Genomic DNA, 23,820 nt, shown 5'->3' with positions numbered 1-23,820 from the left:
GGCCTGCCAGATCCCCCGGTTGCTAATAATTTAATTGCCTCTTCCCAATGCCATTGCCATGCGGATCTTTCTGTCCTTTGCCTCCGTTGCCAGAGTGAGGCCACACTCAAACAAAAAGAACAGCACCTTGTATTCCGCTAGGGTACCTTATAACCCAACAGTATGAACGCTAAGTTCTCCAATTTTAAATAGTACCTTCTTCCACCCCTCTCTTTCCCATGCCCTCCTCCCCAGCCCAGTGTGCACACATTCCTTGCAGGATCTTCCGCCCCTGAAGCCACCCTGCTCCTTACCGCTCTTCCGTAAACTCATCTATATTCCCAGTCCCACCTTTCTTTTTCAGTTTACTCACACCTCCTCAACTCAGCCCAAAGGATAGTCCCAATCCAAAACATCATCATCCATATACAAGGAACTGTAGATGCTAATTTACAAAAAAAAGATTAATTGCTAGAGTAACTAATCAGGTCAGGCAGCAACTGTGGAGAACATGGATTGGTTAAGTTATGTCAAGATCCTCTTCAGACTGATTATAGTCAGGGGAGAAAGTTGGAAGAGAGCTATGGGTGGGCTAAATGATAGGTGGGTGCAGAGGAGGGTGGTTCTGATTGGCAGATTGGTGGCAAAGCCTAGAGATGGGAAGAAGATAAGACTGAGATAAGGAAAAAAGATAAGAGGCACGATATGTGATACCAGAAGGGATATAAGTGGAAGGCGATGAGGGGGAAAGAAGGGTGGGTTTGTGGGAAAAATTGATGCACATTCAGGTGGGCCACAGAGACGAGGGAGGGGGGAAAGAGGGAAGGTGGGTGGGAGAGAATTCACAATGAATTCTCTAATTTTAGATAACTAGAGAACACCCCCCCCCCCCTCCTCGGTCTCGCCAATGTACAGGAGTCCACATCAGAAACACCAGATGCAGTAAGTGACGTTAGAAGAAATGCATGCGAACCGCTGACTCACCGAGAAGTATCGCTGGGGTCTCTGGATGGAGGCAAGGGAGGAGGTATGGGAACACTTGTTACATCTCCTGCAGTTGCAGGGGAAAGTACCTGGGGAGGGTATGGTTTTGTTGGGAGGAATGAGTGAACCAAGGTGTGGCAGAGGGAGCTGTCTCTGCTGAACGTGAAAAAAGGTGGAGATGGGAAGACGTGACAAACCTTCCCCCTCCCCCCCTCGCCTGTGTTCACTTACTGCCTGCCACACTTTGTCCTGCACTTCCTCTCTTCCAGTCCCCCCCCCCCTACCCCCCCCCCCCCCCGCTCTCAGTCAATTAGTCTGAAGATGGGTCCTGTACCGAAATATCACCTATCCATGTTCTCCAGAGATGCTGTCTGACCCACAAAGTTACTCCAGCAATTGTCATCTTTTTTTCACTGATCAATTGCTTGGCTCTATCCTGTTCCCAGATCTTTGTTCGCTTACCACCCCCCCCCCCCCCCCACCCCACACACTATAATCAGTTGAAGGGTTCTCCCACATATGCTGTCTGAGCTGCTGAGTTCCTCTAGTACTGTGTTGATCTGTGCTCATATCCCTCTATTTCCTGTGTTCATATCCCACATTTGGCTGTGTAAATGCCTCTTTAACATCACTATTATATCTACTTCTACCACTACGTTACCCTGCAGTGTTGACACCCACCACTCTGTATATAAAAAACAATAAACTTGCCTTGTATATTTTCTTTTAAACTGTTCCACTTCTCACCTTAAACCTATGCCTTTTAGCATCTCAGCAGGGAAAATGTTAAGGAGGGCAGTTATACAAACAACAGATAACACCATTATGTTTTTTCCTGGTCCACAGTCTGAAAAGCTATCTTTTCCAATAATGCTTAGATCATGAAAATGAAGACAAATTGAGCGATTACTAATAATAATTTGAGTACTTATTTATATTTGTTAATGTTAACGTTTTTAGCTAATGATTGAAATACAAACCGTGCAGCTATAAGTATCTATTTAGTGGATATTTAGATAATGCAAATACAAAAGGCTCAATATCAGAGACCCTTAATAATGAACCAAACTAAATGACACAGAATAGCATGTGCATGCAAAACAAGATTCAAAGTAAGACACAAAGTGCTGGAGTAACTTAGCAGGTCTAGCAGCATTCCCTGAGAATATGGCTAGGTGACATTTCGGGTCAAGACTTCCAGATCTTCCATGTTCCCCAGTGATGCTGCCTGATGCACTGAGGTATTCTAGCACTTAGTGTCTTTTTTTATAAAACAGAATCTGTAATTCCTTATGTCAACACTCAAAGTACCTACTGGTCCAGATTTCCGATTCATTGGATTTATTTTGAGCATAATATTTCAATCTCTCTCACTGAAATAAACTGAAAAGACATACCACGTCTTCCCAAAGCACAAGCCAATTCGCTGCCCAGAAATCCGCCACCAATGATTACAATAGACTTCACATTTCTTGAAATTGTCTCCAATGATTTAAAATCTTCTATCTGTAATGGAAATTTAAGTCTATTAGAAAAAAATGTTACTTCTCCAAAGAAAAACAACCATAAAATAAGTAGAAAATCCACCTCGTGCACTCCCCGTTTCCAGAACACATCTGCACTATAAATGGCAACGGTAAATATGGCTAAGACTTTTTTTCCCATCCAAGGATTGCTTAGCCTGTTCCTGGATAGATACAGGTGAAATCTGGTAGCTGGTTAAAGCTCTCCCAACAGTGTCAAAAGGTGCTCCACAGTTTTAATACTTTCAGAGTTCATATTGCCTAACTATGATGTTATTGGGATAAAACACAAAATACTGTGCAGTTCAGGTAGCATCAGTGAAGATGAACAGTTTACTTTCCAGTTTAGAAATCTTAATCTGAACTATAACCGAAATGTAACATCAGACAAGTTGACCACTACTTCAAGCAATGAAAATTCAAAATGTAATTGGTGCATAAATATCAACCTGTCACAGAACAGACCCACCTGTCTAAAACAAAAATACAACCAGTACATTTTCAATGCCAAAAATATGCCACTAAAGTTTTAAATGGGAGGCACATATCTTTGGCACATACTGCTTTGCTTGTCTCAGGAACATTAGTACATTCATATTCTTGGCAAACAACTTCAGTTGAGTGCAATTATATATATTTACTTTAAAAATAATCTGAAATTAAAGTTTTAGCTTTTAACTGCAAAAAAAATCTGGTGGTTATGTGAAGAAATATGGCAAGAATGACTTAAAATAATTTACGCTAAAAATACAAAACTAACTCAATTGTTGATAATCGATTAAAAAAAGTTTTATAAATTGTGAAAATGTGATCCAGAAAATATTACTATAAAATATAACCAGGAAATATATAAATAGAAGACAACACAAAAGCCAAGATATGGACAGTGGTAAAAATGTGTTCTTAATGACAAGGATAAAAAAATTCAAAACAACAAGTTGACAGCAGCTGTGGAGAGACAACATTTGATTTACTTTGAGCTCCAAGGACAGGTACTGGAACTAGTTCATAAAAACAGCACCATTAGTTAGAATCAAATGGTCCAACTGTTGCGGATTTCACACCAAGCGAAGTAATCCACTGCATTGCATTTAATGCCCCCTCAAGAGCATTATATTAAAATACTCTTAATATGTTGTGTTAATTATACATTATTTTCAATACATTCAACTGCACTAATCACAAAATACCTACTTTTTCATAGTTCACACTTAAACAATGCCTTCACGTCCATGTTTAACGAAATACCAAATATTGGATATCAAATAATGACAAAGTAAGTACAGGAAGGAGATTAAGAACCTCTTGACCTGATGTCAAGACAACAACCTTTCTCTCAATGTCAACAAGACAAAGAAGATAGTGATAGACTTCAGGAAGCAGTTATACATTGACAGCGCCAAAGTAGAGATGGTTGAAACTTTAAAGCAGCATATGTCAATGCAGACTTTACAGCTTTCATGATTAGAAAGTACGTTAAAACAGCATATTGCAATGCCAATTTCATTTTCTTTCATGCCCTCCTCATTAACCCGATGGTTCCATACATGATGGCAACCATCTGCTTCATCCTCGAATTTTCCATTTGGGAACCTAGACCACACAATATCAACTTCACCCTGGCTAGACCAAGTGCTGATAAATGTGATACGTACAGATGTGTCCTAAAATCGGCCTACCATAGGGTGAAGAGCCTTTTTTCTGGAATGAGTGGTACAAAATACAATACATTTAACCTAAAACTAATTTTTTTTTAAATGAAATCCTGGTGGAAGGCAAAACCCTAAAAAAAATAACACTATATTTACCTTCCTAAATAGAGTTGTTCTCTTTTGTACCTCTTCTCCTGCTCTTTCAAGTGATGGAAGGTTGCGTGGAATTCCACCTAGGAATGCAAAAAAAAAACATAAGCAAAATCGAAATAGAAAGGGATGATGGGTGTATATACAAAGGAAAATTTAAAAACTTGTGCAAGTTTATGACTTCATCACCAAAATACGTTGTAAAAGCAATAATAAAATTAAATGAAATAGTTGTTTTTGTTTTTTTCCTGCTGAGTTTTTGATCTCACACTGAACATCACGAGGTTGTAACCAGGCAAGTCGAGTAAGAGGGTGAAATGCTAAATTACGCATTTAAAGACAAATCAACAAGACTTATCATGTGAAAGAAACTGTTTCATTCAATCACCAGCAAATATTTTTTTCTTGATTCATTTTAAGTTATGAATACTTTCATGAGAAACAAAGCGAGAGGGAACAAGTCAAGGGTTATAAACGTCAGCGGGATATGCAGTTGTCTGTAATATTGGATCTAAGTAAGTTATAAAAAGGTAGACACAAAATGCATTTGTAACTCAGCGGGACAGGCAGCATCTCTGGAGAGAAGGAATGGGCGACTTTTCGGGTCGAGACCCTTCTTCAGACTGATGTCAGGGGAGTGGCGGGACAGATAGAATGTAGTCTGAGACAGTAAGACTGGTAGGAGAATTGGGATGGGGAGGGGATGGAGAGAGATGGAAAGCAAGGGCTATTTGAAGTTAGATAAGTCAATGATCATACCGCTGGGGTGTAAGCTACCCAAATGAAATAGGTTGGAGGAGGAGCAGGTGAACCTCTGCCTCACCTGGAAAGACTGTCGGGGTCCTTGGTTGGAGTCACGGGGGGAGGTAATGGGACAGGTGTTGCATCTCCTGCGGTTGCAGGGGAAAGTACCTGGGGAGGGGGTGGTTTGGGTGGGAAGAAACGAGTTGATCAGGGTGTTGCGGTGGGAACGGTCTCTGTGGAAAGCAGAAAGGGGTGGAAACGGGTAGATGTGGCCAGTAGTAGGATCCCGTTGGATGAAAAGATAAAACGGGCCATGCGGGGCTGGGGAACGATAAGTTACAACGAGGAGTTATAAAAAGAGGTAGGTTTAGCAGAAGAGGCCAGATAGAACCACTGTTTCTTGGATAGAGTGCTGTAGTTGAAAATAAAGAGGAGGCTTTGTAAGGCAAAGTCATTCTTTATTTATGTCAATAGCTAGAACGATTAGTAATTGCAGTCATGGCTCCTCCTCTGAGATGTAGGAGATCCACATTGGTGCTAATGACATAGATAAGAAATATGCAGTCATGGAATTTAGGGAGTTAAGTAGAAAAATGAATTGAAAATCAGGACCTCTAGGGTTGATAACAACATTAGTCACTGTGTCACGTGCCATTTTGTATCCAAATGGAAAAATGTGTGGCTAAAGAATAGGTTTGCAGCGGGGTGGGGGTGGGGGTGGTGGGGGGGGGGGGGGGGGGGGGGTAAGGGAGGTCACATGTTTTTGGATCATTGGAATTTCTTCTAGGGCAAGCGTGGCATACAAGGACAAGGTGCGAACTGAAGAGGAAAATCAATATCCTTACAGAGTGGTTTGCAAATGCTAATCAGACGGCTTTAAACTAGTGAGGCAGGAGGTGGAACCTAGAGTTACAGTGCATCGCATAGGAAGGTTGACTCATGTAGAAGATATAACATGCAAGACCAGTGGGAAGAGCAGTGGGACAGAAGCAGGAGAAGCATGAGAGGGCCTGGAGGCGTAACCATGTTTACTCCAGTGCAACAAACTTCAGATAAGGTGAATGAATTGAGGACATGGATCAGCACAAGTTGACCGTGGATCAGCGCATGATAAAAATGAGGGCAAGAGGTCAGGACTGACAGGTCAACATTCCAGGATGTAGAAATTTCAGACGTGACAGGGGGGAGCGCACTGCAGATCAGGGAGAGCATTGCAGCAGTATGGAGGGAGAATGTTCTGCAGGGATCAGCCAATGCGGTTGTTTGGGTAGTATGTTTTGATAGTTATACTGCAGGCTTCCCAAACGTCAGCAGGGATTCGAACAAATATGTTGACAGATTGCACAAGGTAAAAGCAGTAAGGTTATACCCTGTACTGGTCCCAATATTGATAATTACTTAAAAACAAAGTAAATAGAGTTCAGAGTCAGCATGCCCCTAGCAGTGCAAGAAGCAAACATGGTCGGTTTAGAGAAACTTGGTTAACAAAGGATATTGAAATCTTGAGCAGGGAAGATGGAAGCAAATGTCTGATACAGAAAATTTGTATCCAACTAAGCTGACAGATTTTTACATCTTCATTAGCCTCGGGATTGCGTACAGTTTTGGTCTCCAAATCTGAGGAAGGACATTATTGCCATAGAGGGAGTGCAGAGAAGGTTCACCAGACTGATTCCTGGGATGTCAGGACTGTCTTATGAAGAAAGACTGGATAGACTTGGTTTATACTCTCTAGAATTTAGGAGATTGAGAGGGGATCTTATAGAAACTTACTAAATTCTTAAGGGGTTGGACAGGCTAGATGCAGGAAGATTGCTCCCGATGGTGGGGAAGTCCAGGACAAGGGGTCACAGCTTAAGGATAAGGGGGAAATCCTTTAAAACCGAGATGAGAATAACTTTTTTCACACAGAGAGTGGTTAATCTCTGGAACTCTCTGCCACAGAGGGTAGTCGAGGCCAGTTCATTGGCTATATTTAAGAGGGAGTTAGATGTGGCCCTTGTAGCTAAGGGGATCAGAGGGTATGGAGAGAAGGCAGGTACGGGATACTGAGTTGGATGATCAGCCATGATCATATTGAATGGTGGTGCAGGCTCGAAGGGCCGAATGGCCTACTCCTGCACCTAATTTCTATTTTGCCTATGGGATGATAGACAATACTGTCCCTCGTTCAACAAAAAGGTGGCATGGAAAAACCTGCAATCTGTAGGCCAGTGAGTCTTCTATCCGTGCAGGAAAAATGTTGGTGAAGACTAATGGACAAGATTTATGTTCATTTGGAAAGGCAGGGACTGATTAACTGGTGTTAGCAAGCTTTGTGCAGGAGTTCACGTCTCACAAATCATGGGTTTTTGAAGAGGTATCCAAGAAAGTTAATGAGGGCAGAGCAGTCGATATGATTTACATAGACTTCAGTAAGGCTTTTGACGAGGTCCCACATGGTAGGCTGGTTCAGAGGTTAAAACACGTGAAGCGATGCAGCGTGCGACGTCCAATTCTGCTAGGAATATATGGAGTAAAGATCAAGGACTGTCGGAGTTATGACGCGGAGTGACCTAGGGTGCAAGTCTACAGGTCACTGTGGGAACATAGGTGATAGGGAAGAATCAAAGCACAGAAACAAGCCTTTTTGGCCCACCTTGTCAAAACCAATCGTGACATCTATCAGTTCCCATTCCATCCCCCTGTGTTAGACCTGAACCCCTCTACTCCTTTCGCATCAAAATATCTGTCCAAATGCCTTTTAAAATTCATAGTTGAATCTGCTTCCTCACACAAACCCTTTCCATTGTCCACTCCCTCTATTACCCAGTTTCTTTCTCCTCCCTTCCCATCACCAACACACTCCTCCCATTAGGTCCTCCAGCACTCCCTGCACTCTTTCCATTAGGTCCTCCAGCACTCCCTGCACTCTTTCCATCTGCCCACCATGCTGCTTATTTGGGTTGCATTCTTATTTTCTTATGCCTCCATCAACTGTACCCCTTTGTTGCCTTCAGTTACCCCCTTCCAGCCTCTATTGCTATCTCCTCAGTTCCCTTCCCCTCACCTCCTTATACTAGCCAGCTTCCCACTATCCAGTCCAAATGTAGGGTCAATAATGGCTGTTCCCCTTTCAGGATGCTGCCTCATCCGCTGAGTTCCTCCAGCAATTTGATTTTTTTTTGTTTTTGTCTCCTAACATAGGGAGGCAAGGGGTGATTTTATGGAGGTTTATAAAATTATAAGGGACATAGATTGTATCATTTGGCATTATTCCTTGGGCAGGAGAGTCTTGAACAAATTGCACATGGGTAGGGGGGTTGGGGGTGGTGAGAATTTCAATGCTGATCTTGGAGGGGGGGGGGGGGGGGGGATGTTCTTCTCACAGAGGGTGATCAATATTTGAAATGAGTTGCCAAAGCTAGTGATGGCGACAGGAACAGTACAATATTTAAAAGCACTTGAATAAACGTTTAGATAAGAAAGATGGGGAGAGATACAGGCCTGATGCATGCAAATGGAATGAGCAAAGATCAGCATCATAGTCAGCATGAACAATGTGGGGCACAGGGCCTGTTTCTGTGCTGTATGCTTATGTAACATTTATTACAACACAGGCAGACCACTTGGAACATGAAGACAGCACAAATTTCGAGCAGAGCAATCTCATCACTCTTGTCCTAAACTTATCTTTTAATTAGATGTAGAAAAAAACCCATCCTCCTTCACTAACAATACAGATTATAAACAAGACAATGCTCAACTGTGGCAAAAAATAAGCATGCAACTAAAAATTAAGCTTAGAACAGACCATAACTATATTGAAAGGACTGCTAGTATTAAATTTTTTTTAAAGGTTACCTGTTGCAATTAAACATTTATCGTATGTTATTTCCACATCATCGTCTAATTTTACTTTGTTTCCTCGGACATCAATGTTTACAACCTGCAAAGAAAAACAATACCAACTCTTGCCATTAAGTCGCACTGCCCATAGTAAACCATCTCAAAATAGCCCTTTGTGTTTAAGCACAAGCTTAAAAACTACAACTTGCCATTATGCAAATAATCAAGAGAATGCAAGGCAATTAAAATAACAGATCTGTTGTGCACACTTCCTTTTATTAACACATGGCTTTCAAATCTGGTGTGATCCTGATACAATTACTAAATGTAAATTTTTAGACTTACTTTTTTTCTAGTTAACACTGCTACTCCTCCATTCTCCACAAAAGATAACTCTTGAGGGCTGACATAGAACGACGGGGGCTGGAAGTAAATACTGTTTTAAAAAAGGAAAAGGGCAAGTTTAAAAAAAAAACCATGTAAGAATCAGACCCTTAAAACTTTTTTGTGGACAACAGATGCAGCAGAATTAGGCCATTCAGCCCATCAAGTCTACCCATTCAAACATGACCGTTCTATCTCTCCCTCCTAACCCCATTCTTCTACCTTCTCCCCACATCCCCCCCGACACCCTTACTAATCAAGAATCTATCTATCCCTGCCACAAATATATCCATTGACGGCCTCCACAGCCTTCTGTGGCAAAGAATTCCACAGATTCACCTCCCTCTGACTAAAGAAATTCCTCCTCATCTCCTTCCTAAAGGACCGTCCTTTAATTCTATAACCTCTAGTCCTTGACTCGCCCACAATTTGGAAACATCCTCTCCACATCCACTCTATCCAAGCCTTTCACTATTTGGTACATTTCAATGAAGTCCCCCCTCATTCTTCTAAACTCCAGCGAGTACAGGCCCAGTGCCCTCAAATGCTCATCATATGTTAACACTCTCATTCCTGAGATCATTCTTGTAAACCTCCTCTGAAATCTCTCCAGGGCCAGCACATTCTTCTTCAGATATGGTGCCCAAAATTGCTCACAATACTCCAAATTTGGCCTGACCAGTGCCTTATAAAGGCTAAGCATTACATTCCTGTTTTTGTATTCTAGCCCTCTTCAAAAATAAATGCTAACATTGCGTTTGCCTACTTTACTACGGATTCGACTTGCAGATTAACTTTTTGGGATCCTGCACCAGCACTCCCATGTTCTTTTGAACCTCCGATTTCTGGATTCTCCCCCCATTTAGACGCCTTTACTTCTACTACCAAAATGCATGACTCCATACTTTGCTACACGATCTTTCATCTGCCACTTCTCTGCCCACTCTGTTGAAGTCCTTCTGCAGAGTCCCTGCTTTCTCTGCATTACCTGCCTCTCCACCTATTTTCCTATCATCTGTAAACGTGGCCACAAAGCCTTCAATCCACTCATCAAAATAAGTAATATACAACGTGTAGAGTACCAACACCCCAGCACTGACCACTGTGGTACTCCGCTAGTCACTGGCAGCCAACCAGAAAAAGCTCCCTTTATCGCTACTCTTTGCCTTCTGCCATCCAGCCAACATGATATTCATGCTAGTATCTGCCCTTTCATACTACTGCCTCTCATCTTCCTTATCAGCCTCATGTGTGGCACCTTATCTAAAGCTTTCTGAAAATCTAGGTATACAACACCCACTGACTCTCCTTTGTCTGTCCTACTATTTACTTCTTCAAAGAATTCCAAGAAAGAGTGGCGCCACCAATGGCAGCCTCGCCAACAGTCTGTCTGTCCCTCCCTTCTTTGTTGTTTGATAGTATGTATTAAATGTATGTTTTAGTGCTCTTTAGCTTGTTTTATGTGGGGAGTGGGGGCGTGGGGCATTGGGGAATTTATTTTACCTCGACGGAGATGCGATTTCTTTCCATATCGTATCTCCGTCCGCACTGCGGCCTACATTCGAGGAGTTGGCGGCCTTTGCTGGAGACCGACTTCAGGAGCTCCAAACGCGGGAGCCTGCGGTCTGACAATCGTGGCGCTCGCGGTCTCTGTCGGGGATCAACTTTGGAGCTCCAACCGCAGGAGTCTGCGAACTTTAACATCGTGGAACTCGCAGTCCCTGGTGGGAGACTGAATTCAGGAGCTCCAAGCTGCAGGAGCTTCGACCGCCCCAACGCGGGAGCTTCATTTGCCAGCTGCGGGGGCTTCGATCGCCCTGACTGCGGGAGAATAGAGGAAGAAGATTGGGCTTCATTGCCTTCCATCACAGTGAGGAATGTGGGGAATCCGTTGCCGTGGATGTTTATGTTAACTTTTATGTAGCTGTATGTCTTGTGGCTTTTTTTTTTAGTATGGCTGTATTTCGCTGTACCCTAATTGGTACATGTGACAATAAACTGACCTTGAAATTCATCAGGCAAGATGTCCCCTTCACAAAACCATGCTGACTTAGGCCGATATTATCATGAACTTATAAGTACTCTGTAAGTTTATTGTTATAATGGACTCTAAAATCTCACCAACCACTGAAGTCAGATAAACCAGCCTATAGTTCCCACTATTCTGCTTTGCTCCCTTCTTGTGCAGCGGGGTAATATTGGCAATTTTCCAAAATCCCCCTAGAATAGGCTTTCTTTCCCCCGTTCGTTGCCAAAGCACTTGTCCGATAAAGAAAGCTAAAGAATCAAAAACCCTACATCCTATAAGAAGCAAGGTGGCGCAGTGGTAGAGTAACTGCCTGACAGCGCTTACAGCCTCAAAGACACGGGTTCGATCCTGACTATGGGAGTTGTCTGTACGGAGTTTGTATGTTCTCCCCGTGACCTGCGTGGGTTTTCTCCGAAATCTTTGGTTTCTTCCCACACTCCAAAGGTGTACAGGTATGTAGGTATATTGGCAAATGTAATAATTATCCCCAGAGTGTGTAGGATAGTGTTAATATGCAGGAGTGGGTCGCAGGTTGGCGAGGACCCGGTGGACCGATGGGCTTGTTTCCATGCTGCATCTCTAAACTATTAACCTCTATGTTATGATTGAACAGGAAAGGAACAAAAATGAGCAATTATTATATATAAATTTCAGTAATATTATAAGCCTACCTCCTTTCTTTTCCATTCCATTGTTTAAATTTCAGTGTTTCCGGAACACTGGAGTCATCTGAAAACCAGAGCTCTTTCGAAAGTGGTGGCCGCATATAAGGCAAATCTGGTTCTTCCGTAACTATCAGGACCTAAAATATAATATACACAAAACATTAAAAACTTGAGATTTCAAACTATAATTCAATATCAAATTGCAATCTCAAAGCAAAGTACAATAGATGCCAGAAAAAGCTAAAACCATTTCAGAAAAACCAAAAGCATTTTCTCTCCATGGAAGCTGCCCAACCTTCCAAATATTTCCAACATTTTGTGTTGTTTTCCTTATACTCGTTCATTTAACTTAAAATAGTCCAAGGGAGAATAATCAAACAAGAAACAACAAAGGCCTAACTAAAAGGAACGAGGGGAGATGACTACAAGTTCATTAAAAAATACAGGTTTTAAGAAACACTTAAAGGTAAATCAGAGGTTTGGAAGGAAATTCTAGATTTTAGAGACCTGGCAACTATTGCCGATTACTCTGGAAATGAGCAAAAGGGCAATAAAGAGAGCAGCATTAACTATTGTCTAGCAAATGTATTTCAATGAAACTACTGCTTATTCTTGAAAACTCCAGCAAGTGTCAGCCTAATCCTAATGGGCCTGTCCCACTTAGGCGACTTTTTAGGCGACTGCAGAGGACTATGCAGTCGCCACATGTTCGCAGGTGGTTGCCAGGTAGTCACCTTCATGGTCGTGAGGAATTCCCACATTCTGGGAATGCGGCCTCATTATGGTCGCCGGGAATTTTTCAACATGTTGAAACATTAGCAGTGACCAGAATGAAGCCGCCATGGAGAGTAGTGAGAATTCTCATGCCGTAGGTGCAGTGGTATTGTGTTGCCAGGAGGTCGAAGGTTGTCGTAGGTTCTCGTAGGTTGTAGCCGGTGCTACAATTTAATTGGGAAAAAAAACGTAAGCAGTAGTTTTCAGAACCAAGGATAACCGACCGGTAATGTTAATGCCCGCCGAGATTCACAGACGTGTATCTCTGGCTTCTTAAAAGTTGTCTCCACTCCTTCTCCCCCCGTTTTAAAGGACTTACGTGAACCTTCTTAATTACAGCATCAACCTTCCTGTTCATCATGGTGTTTGTCTGTATCACATTGTCAGAGTGTGTGTGTGTGTGTGTGTGTGTGTGTGTTCCACTCTGACAGTCGCTGTTCCTGTCGCCGCTTTTTCAGGCGACTTGACAGTCGCCAGCAGTCGCCTGAAAAATGGCCAAAGTCCGACAGGCCCATAAGACAACACTTTCATCTTAGAAATCAACCAAGTGAATTGCCTCCCAATTGAATGATATCCTTTCTTAAAAAAGAACATCAATACTGTATGTAGAATTCCAGGTGCAGTGTCCCAATAGGTGCAGGAGTAAGCCATTCGGCCATTCGAGCCAGCACCACCATTGAATATGATCATGGCTAATCATCCACAATCAGTACCCTGTTCCTGCTTTCTCCCCATACCCCTTGATTCCGTTTGCCCCAAGAGTTCAATCGAACTCTCTCTCGAATACATCCAGTGAATTGGCCTCTACTGCCTGGATAATTCTACAAATTTGCAAATCTCTGGCCAAAAAGGATTATCCTCATCTCAGTCCTAAATGGCCAACTCCTTATTCTTAAACTGTGACCCCTGGTTCTGAACTCCCCAACATGGGGAACATTTCCTGTATCTAGCTTGTCTAATCCCTTAAGAATGTTATGTTTCTATAAGATCCCCTTTCATCCTTCTAAATTCCAGTGAATATACTGTAAGCCCAGTCGATCCATTCTTTCATCATATGCCAGTCTCGCCATCCTAGAAATTAACCAGGTGAACCTACGCTGCACTCCCTCAATAGCAAGAATATCTTTCCTCAAATTAGGAGACCAAAACTGCACACAATACTCCAAGTACGGTCTCACCAGGGCCCTGTATAACTGCAGTAGGACCTCCTTGCTCTAAACTCAAATCCTCTCACTATGAAGGCAAACATGCCATTAGCTTTGTTCACTGCCTGCTGTACCTGCATGTTTACTTTCAGTGACTGATGTGCAAGGATACCTAGGTCTCGTTGCACCTCCTTTTTTCCTAATCTGACACCATTCAGATAATAATCTGCCTTCTTGTTCTTGCCACTAAAGTGGATAACTTCACATTTTCTTAATAATGTGCATGAGAGTACTTGTTTAAAATGGTATGATAGTGATGCTACAGTTACATTTCCAAACTGGTAATCCTGACATCTGGACTATTTCAATAACCTGGAACAAAAAAACATTAACCATTATCACAAAATACACCAGATTTACTACTATCCTTCACAGAAGGAAATCTGCCATACTTGTTAAATCTGCTACACGTGTGATGCCAGACACACCAAAATGATTGACTGAAATGTTAAACCAGGGTAATTGTGGACAAGCAATAAATGTAGAGCTTGGCAGTGATGCCCAGATGTAAAAGAGTAAAATATACAGACATTCATCTAACTGGTCCACGGTTTCCTGCTTTTTAATATCATTTTGTCCTGAATGGGTCGCACACAAACAAATAAATACACACACAAACACACACCCAAAGTCAAAGTTTTATAATTATAAGAATTGTGTGCAGAAATCTTCTATCGTGCAATTTTTATGCTGTTACAACTGTGTGTGCGCACTGAATTCTTGTGCAAATTTGACCTCATGAGCTTTTGGTGTAGTAGATTTTACCATTTCGTTAAGTCATTCAACTTTAAACCAGCTTGCAGTTCTTTTGCGCTTCACACCCTTTGCATCCTTCGAATTTGACATGGTGAATCAAAATTTCTTTCAATAAAAACTCAATGCCAGCTACAGAATTTGAAATGGATCTTTGGAAACTGTGCAATAAAGTCAATATGATTATGAGATTTTCACAAATAAGTATAAATTACATACTGTATAATTATTGATCACTACATTTTAGGTAACATTGTAGTGTCTATGACATATAGACTCTTGAAAGCTTTCATTTTTCAAATGAAACAGTTCTTTATTTTAACAGTGTAATGTCCTCCCCTTCTCTCCTCCCCCGTCCCCTCTCTCTCCTTCCCTTTCCCCATTCCCTCCCCACCCCTCTCTCCCTTACTCCCATCCTCTCCCTCCCCACCTCCCTCTCCAAGGTCCAGTCCCACCCATTTACCGCTGGGTACCTGCCAGCAGCGCCGCCATCCTTGGGGAGGGAGGCCCTGGCCCTCCCCCGGGTGATGCTCGAGGACGGATGCGGCCCACGGACGGGATGAGGCCCGCGAAAGGGTCCAATTCATGATTTCCCCGTCGATGCCAGAGCGGGTTGCAGCTGTCCCCGGTGTCGGATTGGGCCGCGGATTTTGAAATTCGGGGAAAAAAGAATCTCCACTATAAAATTTCTCCGCTATCATTTATAGCGGGGAAATTTTATAGTGGAGATTTTATTTTCCTAATTTCAAAATACTTTGTGCGCACATAAATTTTCTTTGTGCGCTGGTTTCAAAGCTTGTGTGCGCGCGCACACGCGCACAGCTTCGAGGGAACATTGCTTATAGGCTCTTTCTCTTCGATGAACAATTCATCCCATTCTGGACATCAATCTGATGAACCTTTATTATGCTCCCTCTGTTGAACCTATGTTCTTAGGTTAAGTCAAACAAGCCTTTAGTCTGAATTCCAGGGCCACTCATTATTGCAGTAACTATTGCACTGAACACTACAACAGGGAAACAGGCCTTTAGGTCCACCAAGTCCATGCTGACCATCATCCATCCATTTACACCAATGCTACATTAATCTAATTCTCTATTCATCTTATCAAATCCCCAGATGTTACCATTCACCGACACACTTGGGCCAATTTGCAGTGGCCGATTAAACTACTGACCTGCATATGTCCTTGAATCTTTCAATTTCGCCATCTGAAAGAAAATACTCTGCTTTCTTAATTTCGATCAGTGGATGCTCTTGGGCTTTTCCCCAACATATTCCCCATTTCATACCCCATTTGCCATGCATACACCCATTTAGTCTGCATGTTTACATTGCATGAAACCTCTCTGCATCCTTCTCACAACTTTGTAACATCCAGCTGTCTTCACCTGTGAATTTTGAAATGTTACACTTAACCAGCTCATCCAAATTCATGCAAGTTTGTCAACAGCTGGGGAGCTGGCACTAACCCCTGTGGATTCTGTCAAAGCAGCCCAACCTAAAAATGTTTCATTTCTCCTGTTTTCTTCCAATTAAGTAATTCTTAATTTAGACATGTATATTACCTTTAATTGCTTTAATTCTTATACGGTCTTAACAGATTTTTACGTGGTTCCTCACCAAGGGCGTTCAAATACATCACCTTCACTGGATCGTAATGACAATTACTAGCTTTATAACTTTAAAAAAGATGCCTCAAATTTTGCCTTTTGACATGTTTTCCCACACTGATTCAAATTGAAGTATCTTCATGATTGTTTCTACTACTCTATAGCAATTATTACCATTTTGCAATTCTGCCGTGTCTTTTCTTGTGAACTTTCAAAATGTTCCCTCGCATGAGCATGTCGATAATTAATGAATTAATATACTGATTGAGTTATTGGATTTTGCCAGGATATTACTCCCACCTCGTTTTGTGAAGTCCATCTCAAATGAAACAACTGCTACTTTCCCGATTTTGCCAGTTTGTCATGAATTGAATCCTCTCTCTCCCATACAAATCAATGAGTCTTTCATTCAGCCTTCCGATCTTATTGAGTCCTTACCAGTTTGCTTATTGTGCAGAATAATCAACCTTTATAGCTTTTTAATTTACAACCCAGTTGTACATATTCCCAAAGCAAGATGTTTTTCTTAGTCCTATTTTGTTGGGTACTGAAGGGGACCACATTAGATGGCTCTTTTACTTCCTGCTCTAAACTTGAGTATATCCTTATTCTTGGAAATGGGCAGGTAACATCTAGGACTCAAAATCCACGTTTATTTTTCTTATATCCTCCCTGCACCCTCCACAAAGTTGGCGCCTGTCTGTGGCGACATGTTGTCAGCAGTACAGCAGAAAATGAACAAATTCAGTAGTTCTCAGCTTACCTGTATAAAAGATACAACAGAAGCCAGCGCTGTAACTGACAAGCTGCTAATGCATTTAATCGCATTAGCACTATTGCGATTTACCGGCAGCAACGGAGCTGCCGACTGTAAGGGATTTCCCGATCGCAGGGGAATCCCCGACCTGGCAGAGGATCGCAGGAACAGTAAGTACTGTACCTGGAAACACCGGTAAGGCCTCCATGGTGTCCGGAAACGTGGCCGGCGAGCAAGACTACAAGACAGACTGAAGCGCAGGGGACTACGCCCCCCCCCCCCCGCTCCCTTCCAGCCTACTAGCCAATGTACAATCACTGGAAAATAAAGTGGAGGACTTAAGGTCAAGGCTGCTTTACCAAAGGGAGCTGAGAGAATGCTCTGTGTTCTTTTTCACAGAGACACAGCTCACCTCCAGCTCCCCAGACTCAGCTCAGATGTAGCAATTCTGTCTAACTCCTGCTCTCCGTACCTGGAACATCTGGCAGCAAAGTGCCGCCACTTTGACCTCCCAAGGGAATTCACCTCCATCATCCTGACCGCGGTCTACATCCCACCCCAGGCAGACGTCCATCTACCATTGGAGGAGCGGTACGCCGTGGTCAACAACCATCAGAAGCCTTTACCACTGTAGCCAGGGACTTCAAAAAAAGCCAACCTGAAATCACTCCCAAACTACCAGCAACATTCGCCTGCAGCACCAGATGATTAAACACCCTTGACCACTGCTATACGACCACCAAGGATGCCTATCGCTCTATCCCTCACCCTCACTTCGGGAAATCCGACGGTTCAGCGGTGCTGCTTCTTCCTGCATACAGGCAGCAACTGAAGAGCCCACCCTCAGGGGTGAAGACTGTACAGAGCTGGTCTGGGGAGGCAGAGGAACAACTCCAGGACTACTTGGACTCAGTAGACTGGGCAATGTTCAAGGACTCGGCAACTGACCTGAATGAATATGCCACAGTCGTTACAGACTTCATAAGGAAATGTGTGGAGGACTGTGTTCCTACAAAAATCTTCCGAGTGTTTCCTAACCAGAAGCCTTGGATGAATCAGGAAATCCACATTTTTCTGAGGACCAGATCATGGGCATTCAGGTCTGGTGATACGACCTTGACAAGGCCATCAAAAAGGCCAAAAGGGACTCCTGCTAAAGCTGTGGCGGTTGTTCAGCAACTGTGGCAGGGCTTGAATGCCATCACCTCCTACAAGGCAAAATCAGGAAGCAGCTCAAGCGACAGCGAAGCATCACTCCCTGATAAGCTCACTGCTGTTCTACGCACGCTTTGATAGGGAGGAGGAGAGGGGGGGGGGGGGAGGAGAGGAGGTGAGGGGGGGGGGGGGGGGGGGGAAGAGGAGAGGGGGTGGGGGGGGGGGAGAGGGGGGTGGGAGGAGAGGAGAGGGGGGTGAACCTCCGCCCCAGTCTGAGGTCCAGAATGCTCTGGAGCAGGTTTTCATCCAGGATCTCTCGGTACTTTGCTCTGTTCATCTTTCCCTCGATCCAGACTAGTCTCCCAATTCCTGCCACTGAAAAACATCCCCACAGCATGATGCTGCCACCACCATGCTTCACCGTAGGTATGGTATTGGCCAGGTGATGAGCGGTGCCTGGTTTGCTCCAGACATGACGCTTGGCATTCAGGCCAAAGAGTTCAATCTTGGTTTCATCAGACCGGTGAATCTTGTTTCTCATGTCTTTTGGCAAACTCCAAGCGGGCTGTCGTGTGCCTTTTAGCAGTGGCTTCCGTCTGGCCACTCTACCATAAAGGCCTGATTGGTGGAGTGCTGCAGATACAGTTGTCCTTCTGGAAGATTCTCCCATCTCCACAGAGGAACACTGAAGTCTGTCAGAGTGACCATCGGGTTCTTGGTCACCTCTCTGACCAAGGCCCTTCTCCCCCGATTGCTCAGTTTGGCCGGGCGACCAGCTCCCTGAAGAGTCCAAGAGTTCCAAAGTTCTTCCATTTAAGAGTGACAGAGGCTACTGTGCTCTTTGGGACCTGCAAGGCTGCAAGAATTGTTTTATACACTTCTCCAGATCTGTGTCTTGACACAATCCTGTCTCGGAGGTCTCCGGATAATTCCTTCGTCTTCATGGCTTGGTTTTTGCTCTGACATGCACTGTCAACTGTGGGATCTTATATAGACAGGCGTGTGCCTTTCCAAATCATGTCCAATCAATTTAATTTACCACTGGTGTGTGGACTCCAATCAAGTTGTAGAAACGTCTCAAGGATAATCAATGGAAACAGGATGAACCTAAGCTCAATTTTGAGTGTCATAGCAAAGGGTCTGAATATTTATGTAAATGTGATATTTCAGTTATTTCTTTTTAATTACTTTGCAAACATTTCAAAACACCTGTTTTCGCTTCTTCATTATGGGGTATTGTGTGCAGACTGAAGATAAAACAATTTTTTTAATCCATTTTAAAATAAGGCTGTAAAGTAACAAAATGTGCAAAAAGTGAATGGGTCTGAATACTTTCTGAATGCACTGTATTTACAGTGAACTTTTTTTCCCCCTATCATTTATCATATTGTTTGTACTATGTTTACATATTCTGTTGTGCTGCAGCAAGTAAGAATTCCATTGTTCTATCTGGGACATATGACAATAAAACACTCTTGACACATAAAAAAACCCCACAGACTTGTCAGACAAGTGCAAGGGCTTACTTGCCCTACTGCTAATGTATAGATTGCCAGACTTGCCTCACTCATTCCTCACCACAACATGACCAAATTTAGAGCCCAAAGATTATGAATGCTTCTTGGAACAAAATACTCGTACCATTTTCCTTCCCTGATGGAATGAGAAAAGCTCAAACTTCAGTTTATGGTTCAGAAATGTTCCTCGATTGTGAGGGCCGGTCTGGCTTTTGTGTGGTGTGGGAGGAATTCCAAACCTGCACCGTCTCGACATCTTCTGTGGCAAAAATCCAAGATGGCAGCACACGTCTCCTCCTGTCTCTAACTGTGTCTGTTTGTTTTACAAATATGATTTCAAGGAATGTTCAACCTAACCAAGTCCCTGGCTCTGCTGAGTCTGCTGTTAATTTTAATACCCCTGCTGAATTTGAATCTGACTGTGACTCTATTTATATGTTCTCTGTTGTTTTTTTTTTAAATTATTGTCTGTAACTGTGGAACTGTGCTGCTGCCTGTCTTGGCCAGGACTCTCTTGTAAAAGAGATTTTTAATCTCAATGAGACTTATCCTGGTTAAATAAAGGTTAAATAAAAAATAAATAAAAATAAATGGCCCCTAATGGGAGCAACTCCCATCTGCTCCAGTCACATCTACTCTCCCTTGGCAGTTTGAATCTAATTTGTAATTAAGTTGTACAATTGCCCATCTATAATTAATCATATATCTTTTCAATACTATTATTAATAATAATTCAGTGCCATAAGTGTACAGAAAATCATTTTAAAGCAGAGGAAATGGAGAACCACAATATTCACTCGCCAATTACTACCTCCCTTCAATCATGTCACACTCAAATTTTGCTACTGTTTCTGAAACGCAAAGTTTTACCACTGGTGCTTTTTGACGAATTCAATTGATTTTTACTTCTGAAACTACAGAGTATTCTTTCCCATCACTTCACCCAATTGTTTCACACAAAATACCAAGTTTCCCCATTCTGAAGGACCTTCTCCCTGGTATTAGATTCTATCCTACTCAGTAGCAATGTTACAAAATTTTGAGATTTTAAAAATCAAGTCTGTAATTTATCCCATCAGATAAAGCATAAAAATAAGTTTAATTTGACATCTAATTCACTTTCATATCTCAAGTATTTAAAAAGTTATGGCCATTTTCATACTCGGAAATGAGCATCTTGTTCCCTATTGATTTTCTATGGACATAACAAAAAAGTTGTGATCGTGAACAGTCAAAAGCCCATAACTTTCTTAAAAATTAAGAGAACTGAATGAAATTTTCAGTTATCATAGATTGAAGCATTCTGAAACAAATATAAAATAATCTTACTTGGATGACCTGAAATTAAAGCATATAATTAGTTAGTTACCTAATTGTAGCTAATTTCAGACTTCAATTACTAGATCTAAACATCTATCCATTTCTTAATAAATGATTAACATTTTTAAATAGCCTAAATGTCCAAATAATATTCACAAATAATTCACAATAAAACATGATTTTTAAATCTCATTTACATTAATTTATAGGCCAAATGGAAGGAATTCAGTGTTCAATTGCTGTAAATAAATGCCCATTTAAATCAGCTTTCCAGTGGGTCCCTGTGGAACGCGCTGGTTTAGAACGTTCACATTGCGGTAGATTTGTGCCTCAAATGCCGAGAAAAATACTGCGCGATATAATGGGCCCAAATTGAGCTACTCGCAATATTAAATTTTGTATAAAAGGATCTTTAGAAGCCCTTTTGAATGTAAAAATATACAACCTAACTTCTGCTATTTTCTTTATGAGACCCTGCGGTTGCTGACGGTCGCGGGTTTAAAGATTGATTTTTAAACTACTATAACTATTATTCAAGGCCTTTAAACCTAATAATAGCTTTTGCGACGGGGTCTATCAGCGATTTTTCGTTAATAATTAACTAGGCTGAACATTTTCGATTGGAACAGCTTAGAGAAAATCGCGTTTTAAACCCGCCCCCTCTAAACGGCGCCAAAATCGCGCACAACCTCAGCGGCAGATATTCAGCGACGCTTCAGGTAGGCTTTGCAACATACCTATACTCAGTGTGTTAGTAATAGTCTTCAGTATGTATCCTGAAAAAAATTACCAAATATCTGAGATGCGCCCGATATCAATAATAATATATTGCCATTTGCAGACAGTTTAATTTTCACGGACTATTTATCACTGACAATATTTATGAAACTATAAAGTTAAAGTTAAAAACCATTTGAAAAATCTATCCGCCAACAATTCACCAAATTTGCAAATTTCATACACTCTAGCCATATGTTGCAGAACTCCAACCTGTGCCCAAATGCTGTGACCTCTCCCTTACTAGGATGACGGCATATTCCCTGGGATGAGAATTCATCCTCCAAGGGCAGATTGAGTACGACTGGCCTAACCATACAACATTATTTCATTGGCAGTCTTCTGTACCCCAGAAACCCAACCAATTCTATTTTATCAATTTAAGTCATCCCATTCTGGATTTTACTACTCCACTCATTTCTCTGTGCTGGATACTCTCAATTGGGGAAACATGCTCTCAGCATCCACTCTGTCATTCTTCCCTCAGAAACTTGTTGATTCAATAAAATCATTTATCATTCTTCAGGAATCCAATTACTGTATGTTCAATCTGCCAACCTTTCTTAAGGTGCTGTCCCACTTGGGCGACCTAATTGGCGAGTTTAGAAGAGTTTAGGAGAGTTTGAAAAAATGTCATGTTGAAGGCCTCCTTCGACCTCTTTCGACTATGTTGAAGATCAACTACTATGACTAACTTCGGGAAAATTGGACACTGAATAGTGGAGAGTGAAGCCGACCTCCCTTCGACTGTGATGAAGACTATTTACGACTACCTTTGACTACCCTCGATTACCTACGACTAACATGCCGATCTACTATGACCTACTACGACGAAACCTACGAGTAAAAAAATATAAATTTTTTCCATGGCAACCTTTTTTTACTCGCGGGGCATTTTTCAACATGTTGAAAAATGCGCCGCAACCTAGTTGAGGCCTCGAGTACATGGGGACTACTCTCGAGCATGAAGGAGAGTTACAAAGACCTCCTACGACCTCATGTCGACCATGCTACAAGTACGAGTCGAGGGCAAACTCGCCAGAACTCGCGGATTAGGTCGCCCAAGTGGGCCAGTCCCTTTACATTCACACTTTCAATTCATGAATTACTCTCATGAACCTTCTCTGCACTGCTTCTACTACAAACAACTGCTCTGTTAAAAGTGGAGACTAAAGCTGTAAGCCATACACTGGGTGTTATTTCATTAAGCATCATTGTGATAACATCCTTCGCCTGGACTACAGTATGCAAATGTACTTATTTTCCTTAAAGACTCCTTAAGGCACTGGTTTCTTGTACATTTATAATTTGGGAACATTTCAAAGTTCATCTTTGTCATTCCAATCACGCTCAAATGCAATTTCAGTTTGGATGATTTTCCTTTCTCCATCTGGGTCATATAGATATGTTACAGCTCTTCCATCTTTGTCATAGTAATTTAGCAAAGGGACAATTAAACATACTAAGGGATGGTATACTCAAATCATATTTAATTAGAAATCCATACAAATAAATTAGATTATTGCCCACCCTTGCTCCAGGATCTCGTGCACGTATAGATCTAGCTGCTGCAAATGATGCAGTGCCTCCACCAATCAGAAGGTAAGGAACATGTGATGGTATGTCAGGCCTAGCACTGACTGGTTCAACTGTTGCTGCTGTCGGAAGAGGAGAAAAACATTAAACAAATTCTATATAGGCTTGAGCAACAACAATGAAGGACTTTTCTCCAGCACCAATCAAACATATAACAGGTAAGCTACATTACTTTGTGATTAATAATAGTTATGTGTCTTAGTTAAAATGCAACAATTATATTTTTTGCAATGAACTGCAGAAATAGCAGCAGATGACCAAAAATTCAAATATAGCACAAGCAAATGCAGAAAAATATAATGCAATTAATTCAGATTTACAACCCTAAAATTACAAAGATTAATTTCATGGTACAGTACACCCACATTATAACGGACGATAGGGGGGGGGGGGGGGGGCAGTGGTGTTCGTTATT

At 42.0% G+C, this 23,820-nt stretch overlaps 1 protein-coding gene across 7 annotated transcripts in view; it reads right to left on the bottom strand.

Moving 5' to 3' along the window:
• aifm1 (apoptosis inducing factor mitochondria associated 1) overlaps positions 1–23,820 on the bottom strand; it is a 55,500-nt gene that overhangs the window by 10,135 nt on the left and 21,545 nt on the right. For all 7 annotated transcript variants that reach the window (XM_033030370.1, XM_033030369.1, XM_033030371.1 and 4 more), the window contains 6 exons: positions 23,340–23,467; positions 11,945–12,075; positions 9,206–9,296; positions 8,876–8,960; positions 4,295–4,371; positions 2,361–2,469 (listed from right to left, as the gene is read on the bottom strand). In XM_033030370.1, the coding sequence (XP_032886261.1) occupies positions 2,361–2,469; positions 4,295–4,371; positions 8,876–8,960; positions 9,206–9,296; positions 11,945–12,075; positions 23,340–23,467 (621 nt within the window). The remainder of the gene's footprint in view (positions 1–2,360; positions 2,470–4,294; positions 4,372–8,875; positions 8,961–9,205; positions 9,297–11,944; positions 12,076–23,339; positions 23,468–23,820) is intronic.

This window comes from Amblyraja radiata, chromosome 12 (assembly GCF_010909765.2).
Source record: "Amblyraja radiata isolate CabotCenter1 chromosome 12, sAmbRad1.1.pri, whole genome shotgun sequence".
In the NCBI taxonomy this organism is placed as follows: domain Eukaryota; kingdom Metazoa; phylum Chordata; class Chondrichthyes; order Rajiformes; family Rajidae; genus Amblyraja; species Amblyraja radiata.
Note: the sequence above shows the minus strand (reverse complement) of the source record. Positions and strands in the feature narration are given on the sequence as shown.